At 35.5% G+C, this 13,061-nt stretch overlaps 1 protein-coding gene across 1 annotated transcript in view; it reads left to right on the top strand.

The window, feature by feature from the left end:
• LOC122814922 (leukotriene A-4 hydrolase-like) overlaps positions 1-13,061 on the top strand; it is a 334,501-nt gene that overhangs the window by 287,763 nt on the left and 33,677 nt on the right. Inside the window, exon 16 of the mRNA XM_044087186.1 lies at positions 2,453-2,548. Within this exon, the coding sequence (XP_043943121.1) occupies positions 2,453-2,548 (96 nt within the window). The remainder of the gene's footprint in view (positions 1-2,452; positions 2,549-13,061) is intronic.

A 13,061-nucleotide genomic window follows, 5' to 3' on the forward strand; every position in this document is an offset into this window, starting at 1 on the left:
TATTCCATGCCATACTTCTAGGTGTTCTCATCAACAAACAGTTTGTTTGATATCCACCTACAAATGTATATCAAGAAAACCCACCAAAAACTTGGTATGCTTTACTACCACAACCGCTACCTCACTCCCTCTACTAAATTTGTTCTCTCTACCACATACCTCATTCCTTCCCTCTTATAAGGTGCCCCACTTCTTACTAACCTACAATCTTCTCTAAAGACAAAACTCTCTTCTTGTTACAACAAAATTTCCAAGTTTGCTACAGGCTACAAATCCTCCACCTACCACTGCGATGCCCTTCACAAACTAAATTGGCTAGAGCTGCCCAATTATCTTACCTATATTCAACTCACTCATGCTCACAAACTTATCTTCAGTCCCTTTCTCTGCCCCTCCCTTGCCTCTTCTCTCAAAATGCATCTACCCGATAGACTTCTGAGATCCAATAACCAGAATCTGACTGAACTGCACAAGACTGCCCATCCACCTGGCAAACATCTACTATAATTTTCTCTAGCATGGCTTTGGAACTCCCTGCCACCTCTTATTCATACCACCCATAACCACTCTATCTTTAAGACCTTGCTTCATTCCCATCTCATATCCCTCTGGGAGTGTTCCTGCTCTCACCCCACATAACTCCCCTTGGCATTATACCCTGTTTCTCACTCTCCCTCCCTCTCTCTTCTCATACCTCTCATTAAGCTACTATGCCTATCCACCTTTCTCCCCACCTCCTTACACTCCTCATACACTACTTCTTTGCACTATTACTTCTTTTCTTACTTCTACACTTAATTACTTCTGCACCCCCATCCTACTATAACTCTCGTATGATACCTATGCGAAGCTCCTTTGCCTCTACTGTTATATTTCTATTGTATAAACAAATGTATTTATAAATATTTACTAATGTTTTCTTAAATTTTCTTTTAAATTTCCACTGTAAACTGCATTTTAATACTGTATTACTTAATCATTAACGATTTGTTTTAATTGTATAATATCTTATGGAGCTTTTCTCCCCGGGACTCCATTGAAAATGGGCTCTTCTTGGCTCAATGGACTATCCCAGTAAACAAACTGTAAAATAAATAAATAAATACTGGGAAGCAAGGGGAAAAGCCAAACATTGTTACTCCAGTCAAAGAGTGGGGAAGACCTCGCCAGTAGTTCTGTAGTACTGAAAGCAAAACATTGTTACTCCAGTAAAAGAGTGGGGAAGATATCGCCAGTAGTTTTGTAGTACTGAAAGCAAACCATTGTTACTCCAGTAAAAGAGTGGGGAAGACCTCGCCAGTAGTTCTGTAGTACTGAAAGCAAAACATTGTTACTCCAGTAAAAGAGTGGGGAAGACCTCGCCAGTAGTTCTGTAGTACTGAAAGCAAAACATTGTTACTCCAGTAAAAGATTGGGGAAGACCTCGTCAGTAGTTCTGTAGTACTGAAAGCAAAACATTGTTACTCCAGTAAAAGAGTGGGGAAGATATCGTCAGTAGTTCTGTAGTACTGAAAGCAAAACATTGTTACTCCAGTAAAAGATTGGGGAAGACCTCGCCAGTAGTTCTGTAGTACTGAAAGCAAAACATTGTTACTCCAGTAAAAGATTGGGGAAGACCTCGCCAGTAGTTCTGTAGTACTGAAAGCAAAACATTGTTACTCCAGTAAAAGATTGGGGAAGACCTCACCAGTAGTTCTGTAGTACTGAAAGAAAAACATTGTTACTCCAGTAAAAGAGTGGGGAAGACCTCGCCAGTAGTTCTGTAGTACTGGGTGCAGCTTTTAAGGTATCATCTTCTTAATTTTATATATACATATACATATATATATATATATATATATATATACTTACAAACTGATGGAAATTAGACATTATCTTATCGATCATACTGAAGAGAGCTAAAAGTAGTCAGCCTGTAAGAGAATATAACCATAGACGTTAAAGGCTTCTTGAGTAGTTTACATTTTGAAGTGCAACCATTATTATCAATTTTTTTTGTCTTTGACTTATTGTGTTTTCACTGGGTAGTGTATTCAACTTTTTATTCTATATTTAGCCATATATCTAGAGTCTTATAATTCTTATGATGATATAAAATATAGAAATAAAGTGTAGGATAAGCAGGATCTGAGTTATCCAGCAGGTGGTAAAATGGACTGAGTAACTATGCTAAACTGTCCAAATCTGCTGCCAAAATCTTTATTCATTTTAGGCGGTTCTGTTCTCAAAATTATGTTCAACAGATATAAAATATATTAAAAGCTTTAATGGTACAATACTAAACCAACAGGATTCTAATTCAATGTTGATTAAAGATTATGAATCTAAATATTTCACAGCTTTGAAGAATCCATAAATGTGCTAGAATGATTAAGTGGTTGCTACGGATTCAAAGAATATAGATTGTTTGCTATATTGATTTGCAACTTATGTTATTCATTTCTTATTAAAGGCCAAAGAATCAGAGCTATATTCCTTCAGCTCTGCAGATATTGAAGAAATGACACCTCTTCAGTTGATTGAGTTCTTATCACAACTGTTGCTGAAGGTGAGTTTAATGCTGTTTAATTTTGGTCTCCCAAAACATGTTTGTGAATTTTGATCACATATCTTAAGCACAAGATAAAAGCACTTCAAAAGACAAAGAAGGAACTAATAAATTAGTAAAACTGAATGTGAAAAAAGTTACTATATTGTGAAAAGTTATGAATTCTCAGGAGCATAATAAACCTAATATAGATTCCAGTTAAGGGTTACAAATCCCAGTTAAGGACACTGGACATTAATCCATACTTATTCCCTTTTCACATTTGACTTGGATCAAAATAAGATTTAAGTAATTTGCACCCTTTAGTTCCATTTAGTCCAGTACTGTTCTCCCAGGAACCTTCATCGTTCAATCCCAGAATCCCCAGCTGCTCCTGTCAGGCTGTCCCTGATGTGAAACTAGTACCAAGTGTGCCCCCTGACTTCTTGGGAGTCAGCTTTATGGTGCATATTTCTAATGCCTGTGGAACAAGGGAATCCACAGTGGGCAATGACACTGGAAACCATCTTGAATGGGGCAGCTGGTCAACAGCCCCTTACCTTATCACTCCTCCCAGTATGCTGACATCATATGTTTTTCATCTGAACAGGTAATGAGGAGTGCCTTGAGGATGTGCCCACCCCAGGACCTTAATGCAGCCCGCCTCTTAGTTATTCTGAAAGCCCTACCTGGCAGTCTGTCTAAGTCTGAGCTTTGGGAAATCCCTGTTCAGCACCCTACTCCCTTCCCCCAAGTTAGGTATGCCCATCTGATCTATCTATAAATCCAGCACTAAACTTGCTAACCAAGCTACTCTGTTTGTAATTTAAATAATTTCTACAAATTGTAAAGAGAGGAATGTAAGATTAAATGCACATGTTTCTGTGTATTTCCATTGTTTACAAGGTGGGTAGAATAATGGCAAATTGACCTATTTCAACCGTATATATTAAAATACAATAGAAGATATTTTACAAAACTCTACACTCCAATTTGAAATATTCTGCACTGCATCATAGCTGTCTTGTGAAGTAGAAGAGTCTAATAACAGACCACACAAGGTACATTAGGATGAATATACACAGGGTATTCCAAAGGCAATTGACAAGCCTCCGGACTGCCTACTGGTGTGTGTGTGTGTGTTTCTGTGTGTGTGTGTGTGTGTGTGTGTGTGAGTGCACTGAGTGTATATGTGTGTCCACATCCTGCAATATGGTAGTATTACATCTAGGAATATTATTTTTACCTTATGCCCACTAAGAGTCAGGACAGTCTCTGGTTCCTTTGCAGCCCTAATTTTGATAAAGCAGGTATTGAAGAATGAAAGAATGAATGATGAAAAACCCCTTAGTTAAGTAGTCACAGCAAGCATTTATGGGATATCTGTGCCTAGTCAGTTGGTCAGTGATGGGCAGAAGTCAAAGTTCAGCAGCTTAAACAGCAGTGAGTACCTGTGCAATTTAGCTCTTAGGATTATAAGAATCCATTGTGTAACAATGTTGTTCTGTTGGGGGGAGCATAAACTGAAAGATTTGATTTTCTTACATGTATAGCTTCCTTGTTCATAGTGAAAGGACATATTCCAGTTGTGGAGACACTCTTTGGCTCTTTTATGGAAGTCTCCCTTTGTCAGTAGTCTGGTTACACTTCATCAGGCCTTTAGTTGTTTTAAGCTTTGATTTATATAAATGTAAGATGAAACATAAATTACACTATTTCATCAAGGAATAGACCAATATAGTTATAGTTTTTCACAGAGTCTGTATGCCAGTATTCCCATCACTACAAGAAGAGCCTTTTGGGATGTGGACAACTGCTGCTGATGTCTCTAACGTCAGGGCTTTTGTCTTTCACATTTCATCACCCTTTCATATGAGGCTTCACAGGGATTTAAAAGTCACAGACCCACTTCTAGTTCTTGTTAATTCATGGGTTCATAGATTCATAGATTGTTACTAGGCTAACAATCTGAGAGTACTTTCTAAACCTAGCCAAGTTTTCCCATAAGAATAATGGCATTCTTACTCCAAATAGGACATTGAGGGCCAGGCATTTATAAGCTACTTCTGTCCATAATGGACATGGGTGCCAGGCCAGGAGTAAATTCCTTATTCCCCATCCACTGGTCTAGGTTGCGTTTAAATTAATTGACAAACTCAGCTTCATATGTATGGGAAGCCTGAGCCATGGGAGAGGCAGACTCTGGGATGAATATCTGTTGCTCAAACATGTTTTGTTTAAGTCACAGAAAAAGTTCAGGTCCCTAAGTCTTGTATTTCTGTTACTGTTTGCCTTACAAATATTCAGGAGATTCATTAAGTGTGGGGTTTGCAGATGCCTTGTAAGCCAGGCATAGATCACCCCTCAGCAATCCATAGGAGATTGAGTAGAAAGAAAGGGTTTAAAGCACTCTGTGTAAGGCAGGTTTGTTATGCCTTGTATTCTTTTTGTAAGGAACCTCTGAGGTAGCTCTTGTTGCTGCATATGCCTGGTCAGGTACATACCAAAGGGATCACTGTATTGTATGACTGGTCTGATATGGGCAGAGCACAGTGAGATAATAAACTCTTGGGATCCAGATGTCATTCCCTTACTTATAAGTTGCACAACTAAAAGGATTTCCTCACCACTGTGGCATCCAGATCCCTGACCACTGGGTCAACCCTTAGGGGCATATAATCAACATCGTAATTAGTCAGAAGGGTTAACTTCCCAAAGGGTACAATTATGCATTTCTTAGCATTGAGTTTAAGACTATGGCACCATGTTCATCAGAGATAGGCCTTCTTGAAGAATGCTTGTGTCTGCCGGGGAGTCAATGATAACCCCCAGCCACCCAGCTTGCAATCATCTGCAAACTTATTCAACCATAACCCTTCAGCATTTGCTTCCACTTCAGAGAAATAGATGCCAGAAAGGAACTGATTCAGCATTGAGTCCTGGAGGACTTCAGAAGTGACTAGCCTTTTGGTGGTGGTGGCCTCACCTATTTTGACCTCCTGTGTTCTATCCATGTTCCAGTTCGATATCCAGTAGGTGATAAAAGGATTTATACCTAATTCAACTTGTCTATAATGCCTGAGAGGGGTATTGTATCAAAAGACTTGGCCAGGTAGAGGTAAGCTTACTTTAGTGACCCACTCAAAGAAGTCAGCTAGATTGAAGGCATGACCTTCCTTTAACAAAGCTGAACTATGATGGATATTTCTCAGCAGAACTAGATAAGCTGTGCATAATGTGGGGAAAGATCAAGAAATGTTATTAAGAAATAAAGTAAATAAAAGGTGTCACAATCCTTTCATAAAGTATAAACCATCTTTGTTTCCCTGGCTAATGTGCTAATACAACTGAAATACTGCATAAAATTACGCTATACAGCAGACAGTCCCAAAACACCAAATTCCAATCTGTCAGGTAGATAAATATAGTCTTTCTGTCCACCATTCTTTAGCCAAGGAACACCTGACCTGTATAATCTTTCATTCCTTCCTTAATCTGAATGATTCTATTTTCTCTCAGAATCCCCAGATTTTAGAAATATCTGTAGTCTTATTAGGACTATTAAGTTCTGCCTGATCAAAAATATGATCTTGCAATTGCAATATCTCTGGCAATAAAGAGTCACAGGCTCAAAGACTTTCCATGGCTACTATGTCTCATGGCCATTCTTGACTTGCCAGGCCCCTCCCTCAGAGAGCATCTTCCTTCTCCATTAGGGCCATACTGGTCAATCCTGAAGTAAATTTGTGGATAGCCATCCAGTCGCCTTGTTTATGTTGAAATGAATATAGTAAGTCTCACTGCTTAACATGCAGGGAAAGTTTATTACAGAAGTTTGGAGGGCACTAGGTTAAAAAGCTATCCCTCTATTGTGCTTTATTTATCTGTTGGTGAAAATTTAGGTCACTTGTTCTAGTACTGGTGGAGTTATTGGACTTTCAGAGAAACAGGAGGTCCAGGACAATCACATCTCTAATGGAGCAGAAAGCAAGACAGAGATCTACCTTCAAAAGTTTATACAATATTGAATAAAGGGCTAGAGCTTCCAGGGTATCTTGGTAGCTCAGGGACTTTAGGACTTTAGATCTGTGATCTTTCTGGTTAAGAAATTTGGGGTATTTTATATTGTTTTCTATGTTTGGTGAGATACATCCCAAGGAGAGCTGTAAGTGATAAATGTCTGACCAATGCTGAGTACAATGGAGGAATTATTTCTTTAGACACTGATGATATTCCTTTGGCAAAGGATTTCCTGACAACTGCTGTCAGATAATGCTCAACTGAGAGGGAGCTATTAATTCAAGTACCTCCTAACTACATGTTTGTATTGTAGAGGCATATGGTGAGAGGAGGGAACTGTCTCCTAAACTTGATGATTCTACACTTTTCACGTTTAGTTTGAGGCCATTTTTAAAGATACCATGGACAGGTTCATTCTACAGGGTTTGGGTGTCATATGATGACTTCACAACAACCCTCATTTTGCAATCAATCTGTCCATTGCTGATTTTACATTACTAGTAACTGCATACCAGTTGGGAAATTACATGTAAAACCATTGGAAAAAATCAATTAATATTTGAATTTCTGCCTTCTACATTTATTTAATAACTCAAAAAATTGAAGTCTCTGCTTTAAAGTAATATCTGAGAAGTCATGGCCTATAAGCATTAGTCATCCTTCCAGTGTACATCTCTTTCATGGTTGCCACAGTTATCACAGCACTTGCTCCTTCTCATACAAGATGTAACATTGTTCTAGGTCTACTATGCTGCCATTCAGATTCAGGCATAGATAACGTAAACCCATGTACTTTTTGCAAAATACATTCAAGAGTTTCATCTTTATTTAACAAATTCATGACAGTTTCCAACCTCTTCACCCATAGAATTCCACTTACTTTACCTATCAGTGAAACTAGTTGCTGTTGCATATGTACTGACTGATCTTCTGTTACCATGACCTGTCTCAAACTTTACCTGATTTTTGCTTTAACAGAAAAAAGGCTCAAACAGACTGGTTTGCCTTACAGGCCAAAAACCTAGATAAATGTCACAAGTCATGGACTTCTAGTACAGTCACAATAACATTCAAACAGTCTCATTGTCAGCTTTTTATCTTTGTCTTCATTTTTAGATCCTTGCTTTATCCATTCAATCCATATCACCTGTCATTACTTTATCTATAATCACATCTTCCATTTTCTCCAAATCTATTGTCATTGTTTTACTTGTAACATTTTTCTAGATTACCATCAGATTTGCCTTACATGTTCCACTTTAACATTAAAGGCAATTTTTTTTCATCTTTGTTAATGTAATGACCAAGGAAGACAGACATCTACTTGAAGCATAATGCTTGGGACTGTGTTGAATGTCATTACCTGAGTTGTAAGTTGATGAATTGTCCTTTATGTAGGGGCAGGAACAAAAGGACACAGGGAAGGCAAATTCCTGGCTTTGACTGAAGTGCAACGCATTCTAAAAGTCCCTTGTGACTGAAACCTGCAGCCTTTGGAATGTCTGGGTTTGACTTGAGTGGCTCTCGAAGGAACTGGAAAGGACCAGTTCTTAGTAGGCCAGTGCCTACTAAATCTTGGAGGTTGCACTTGTAAGAAATCTTTCACAGTTTGCAGGAGCGGCCCTAGGTCAACTGGTGCCCTAGGCAAAAGGGCTCCACGGCCCCCTCACCACATTACCTGGTGCCCCCATCCTGGTCTACCTATACCAAATAAATACTGGAAAAGCGCCCCTGCTAGACTGGTGCCCTAGGCGGCCACCTAGCTGGCCTATGCCTAAGGCCGGCTATGACAGTTTGCATAGATTTAGCTTTATCTTCCATCTTTTTCAAAACTTCTTCTGCCTTATTACCAAATAGACTGTCCTGTTGTAAAGGAACATCCAACAATTTTGCTTTAACATGATCAGGCAGATTTTGCTCTTTGAGCCAAGCATGCCTTCTTAGCACAGACCCAGTTACAGCAGCCCTGCAAGAGGCCTCCAAAAAATCAAAACCACATTGCAAAGTATGTTTTCCAACTTGTTCAGCTGAATGCAATAAATCCTGTAAATCTTTGTTTTCCACACAGTCAGAAATTTACATCATTTTCTATTTAAGCAGTCCCATGATATGCTGTTGATATTTTATCATATGAAATTGACAGTTTAAAGCCCTGATTGCCAAGGTTGCAGAAGTGTAAACCTTCGTACTCCATCTATCCAGCACCCTGGAATCTCTATCAGAAGGGGTAGGATTTTTAGCAGTAGAAGCCTTAATGCCCTTGGGACCTTGAGAAATGGTTTCAGGATCTGCAATAGGATTTTTGAAAAGGAATTTGTGGGAGTCAGGAACCCTGTAGTATCTGTCTGGCTTACAAGGAGCCAGAGGCAGAGAATCAGGAGCCATACTAGATTCTGAAAGAACATCATCAACAATGTCTAGAACAGGAGGTATAGCCAAAGGCCTATGCTGAAGAAGAAGAAGAAAATCCCTAAAATAAACTATTATATCTCATATAATGTTGTATAAATAAATAAATAAATAAATAAATGTGTGATTCACATATATTTCAAGCATTTCATTGATTGTAAACTGAAATTTGTATATGAAAAAGTTCTACACATGGTCAAAGACTCCTGGGTATTTTTAAAGAATTTTCCTTTAGATTTGAATTATGATAATATCACATTTCTTACTATAGATGTAATTGACCTATTCTCGTCCATCCCTAAAGATGAAGGACTTGAAGCCTTTAGTGCTAGTATTTACAAGTATTCTAACCTCGAATGGGATGAAATTAGATTACTGGAAGAAATGATGGCCATAGTATTGGACAATAACTATATATAATTCGAAGGTGAATACTTCAAACAAACAAAAGCAGTAACGATGGGAGCCGCTTGTGCTCCCATCTATGCTAATTTGGTAATGCTTCATTGGGAGGACACTGTACTATTTTCCAGTGATTTTTTCAAGTACGTGAAATATTACTCGAGATTTCTAGATGACATTTACATATTATGGGATGCTGAATCTAGTATTATGGAATTTTTTATTGACTTTTTGAATATGAGCAGTGAATATTTAAAATTTACATATTCTTACAATAACATCGGACTACCTTATTTAGATACTTTCATTCAACATCAATCTAATACAGTCACTTCTTCTATACACAGAAAAGACACTTTTTCTAACAATTATTTACATTACACTAGTTGTCATCCAAAAAAATTGAAAAATAATATATTCAAAGATCAGTGTGTCCGAGCCTCACGTATGACATCCGACAATGATTCATTACATTCTGAATTAAATTTTATAAAGGAGTTATTTATACAAAGAGGCTACCCTATTGTCATGATGGATTCTAATATCCAATATATATTACAACATAGGAATACTAGATATTCACCCTTATTAGGGAGCAATCATAAACTTATACTTCGAGACATGTTCACCTTGTGACAGTGACAATAATGAGTTAAACAAAAGTTTTGATTCCTTTCACAGGTCTTACATTTTACAGTTTAATTTAGCTGCCAGTTACATTAAAAATATTTTAAACTATTTTTGGTATATTATTTCTAAAGACTCCCAACTATGCAAAGTTTTGGGAGCTAAACCACAGTTTACATACAAAATGGGAACTAACATCAAACAGCTAGTGGAATGTAGAACTATTGGAAAGAAAAATAAAAAGTTGATTATTGGTACGAATCCCAAATGTGGTACCTGCAATCAATGTAAATATATGTCCGAAGAGAACATTATTTATTTGGCTAATGGACACAAAAGTTGTGTAAAAAGAAGGGCAGGAAACTGCAATAGTAAGATGGTAATTTATTTAAGTATTTGCCAATTATGTTCAAGCTTTTATGTAGGTAAAACGGAAAGAAATCTAAAGAAAATGATCTACGACCATGTATATAGTATAAGAACCAAGGACAACAATAACGCACTTTATAGACATATAGACAGGGAAGAGGATGACCACCACTTTAAATTTATCATATTAGAAGTAATTAAATTTGATCCCATAGGAGGGGATTTCAAAAGTTTGCTCAGCTATAAAGAAATTTGGTGGCAAATATATCTAGACGCCACTACACCACCTGGTTTGAATGATTTTATATCAATCAAACCATTATTATTTTATTAAATCAATCACCTTTTACATATCAATATATTAATTTATTATATCACTAATTTATTATATTAATCCTTATTTATTACATATTTTATTATGATAAGGTATAGTGACTATTTTCAGCGTATAAGTGAGAATTGCATTCATATTGACTTCTATGTAATTATGTCAATTTTCAATGAAATGTTTGAAATATATGTGAATCACACATTTATTTATTTATTTATACAACATTATATGAGATATAATAGTTTATTTTTGCAGCATATATATATATATATATATATATATATATATATATTTATATTGACAGTGGGTAATTCATATATTTTATATATTTTACATTTTAAAATAATGTATTTATTTATTGCATATACTTATTATTCATCATATACACTTCATTTATTGAGTTATGCATCTGTCTACTTGATGTCATTATCATCTGTAATGTCAGGGAACCATAGTATCTGAAATTGTGATACAAACTATATTCAGTTGTCCAGCAATTGTAATCGTTTTTAATGCCTCTGTGTCTTTAAATTTGTAATATTTTGTAAGGTTTTTGGCGCCAAAAAAGTTTTAAATTGCTTGTTTTGAACTAATGGTTCAGTTCTGATGAAGCCTGGATATGCTGGGTGAAAGCGCTTAACTGATCTTTCGTTTTTATATCTGTAGCATTCGTTGCTTTTAGTTTCAATAAATTGAAGGTTTTTTTCATGTTTTGTTCTTGCCAGCTGATATTTGTTATAACACGGAGTGACGGCACTTACTGGTGTACTCGTTTTTTTTATTTTTGGATTCATAACATTAGTATTTCATAAGCAACTGGATCAAGATACAAGAATTTATTTTTCAGTTATAGTTAATTGCAGAAATATATTTCACAATGACATTAAGTAATATCAATATATTTAGATTCTGTAGGAAAATTTGTAGAAATCTGGAAATGTAATAATATAAATATCATTTCATTGTTAATTTGATTGCTCATCAAATATAGAAAAGTATACTTATTATTATACAGAGATAAATGAGTATCTTTCCAAGCAGAGCCATACTGAAGGTCTAGCCAGTGTACCGTTTTTTAAAGAAAAAGCTAATATATAACCTTGAATATCAGGAAATCTAATCTTCTCATTATCTCAGAGTCTAATTGGATTGTCCAAAAAATTCTAGCTACAACAAGACTAAATAAAATACATTTTATTAATCAGAGTTACACAAAATTTGAGTAAAGAATTAGCTTGGGGTAGATATGATAATTTGCCAAATAAAATCATTTTAATAAAATAGCTTATCCTTATATGTAAAATAGGTTTTGTCAGTTGTGAAAATAAATTTTTGAGTTTGATAATGATATCCTCAAGATTTGATATTGTGCTTGAAACTAAAACAGGGTCTTATAATGACTCATAAATATTTAAATTGTTGCCAGATCCAGTTATAAAATTTTACTTTGTAATTCCCGTGCTGGTTTATGGTTTATGAATAAGATTACTTGTAGCACTTGTAGCACTGTTAAATCTTTGATTTGAAATACCAATAAATATTAGCAATTTCTTATTTATATAATTGATGCATTTATGTTTGTAATTGTTAAAAGTTAGTTATCTGGAAATTATGATGATTTAATTTCTATTTTTTGTCAGCTTCAAAAGTTTTTATGTTGTTATATTATCTGATATGATTTACTAAAGGTTCCTTTGCTAGTGAAAAAGGTAGTGGTTAATTGGGCAATCTTGCTTCATATCTATTGGTATAATGTCAATTGATAAATAATATCACATTTTATATACACTTTATATATATATATATATATATATATATATATATATATATATATATATATATATATATATATATACACATACACCTTTTATAATATCAACAGAAAATATTGGAAAATCATATTTCTTTAAAACTTAATTTGGTCCAATCTAAAGAATAATTTTTTTGTATTTAAAGTAATTAAAGTTAGATTTTTATTATTATATACCACATGATCTTAAGTAGTTTATAGGTTCATAGGCAAGTCCTAGGCTAGCTATCCTTCTAGGCCGTACCTCTCAACATCTTTTTCTAAGAAATCTGGACAAAGCCTAAAATAATGTGGGGACAAAGACACAAAAATATGGACAGATGTTAAATATTGCTCTTGTAAACTTAGATGTTTTCTGGAATAACAGGATATGTTTTAGTATGCATGTTTTGAAGTATATGAAGTCTAAAACTCAAATGTATGTCATTATTTAGCAATGTTAATCTTCAATGGTTAGCCAGAAACAGTCCAAAAATATGAGGTAAAATTCTGGACATTCTCAAAAATCTGGACAGTTGAGAGATATTTTCTGGGCCATTGTAAGCCCCTTTAAAGATGAGAAGTAA

This window comes from Protopterus annectens, chromosome 11.part0 (assembly GCF_019279795.1).
Source record: "Protopterus annectens isolate FY-2018-M chromosome 11.part0, PAN1.0, whole genome shotgun sequence".
Lineage (NCBI taxonomy): Eukaryota > Metazoa > Chordata > Ceratodontiformes > Protopteridae > Protopterus > Protopterus annectens.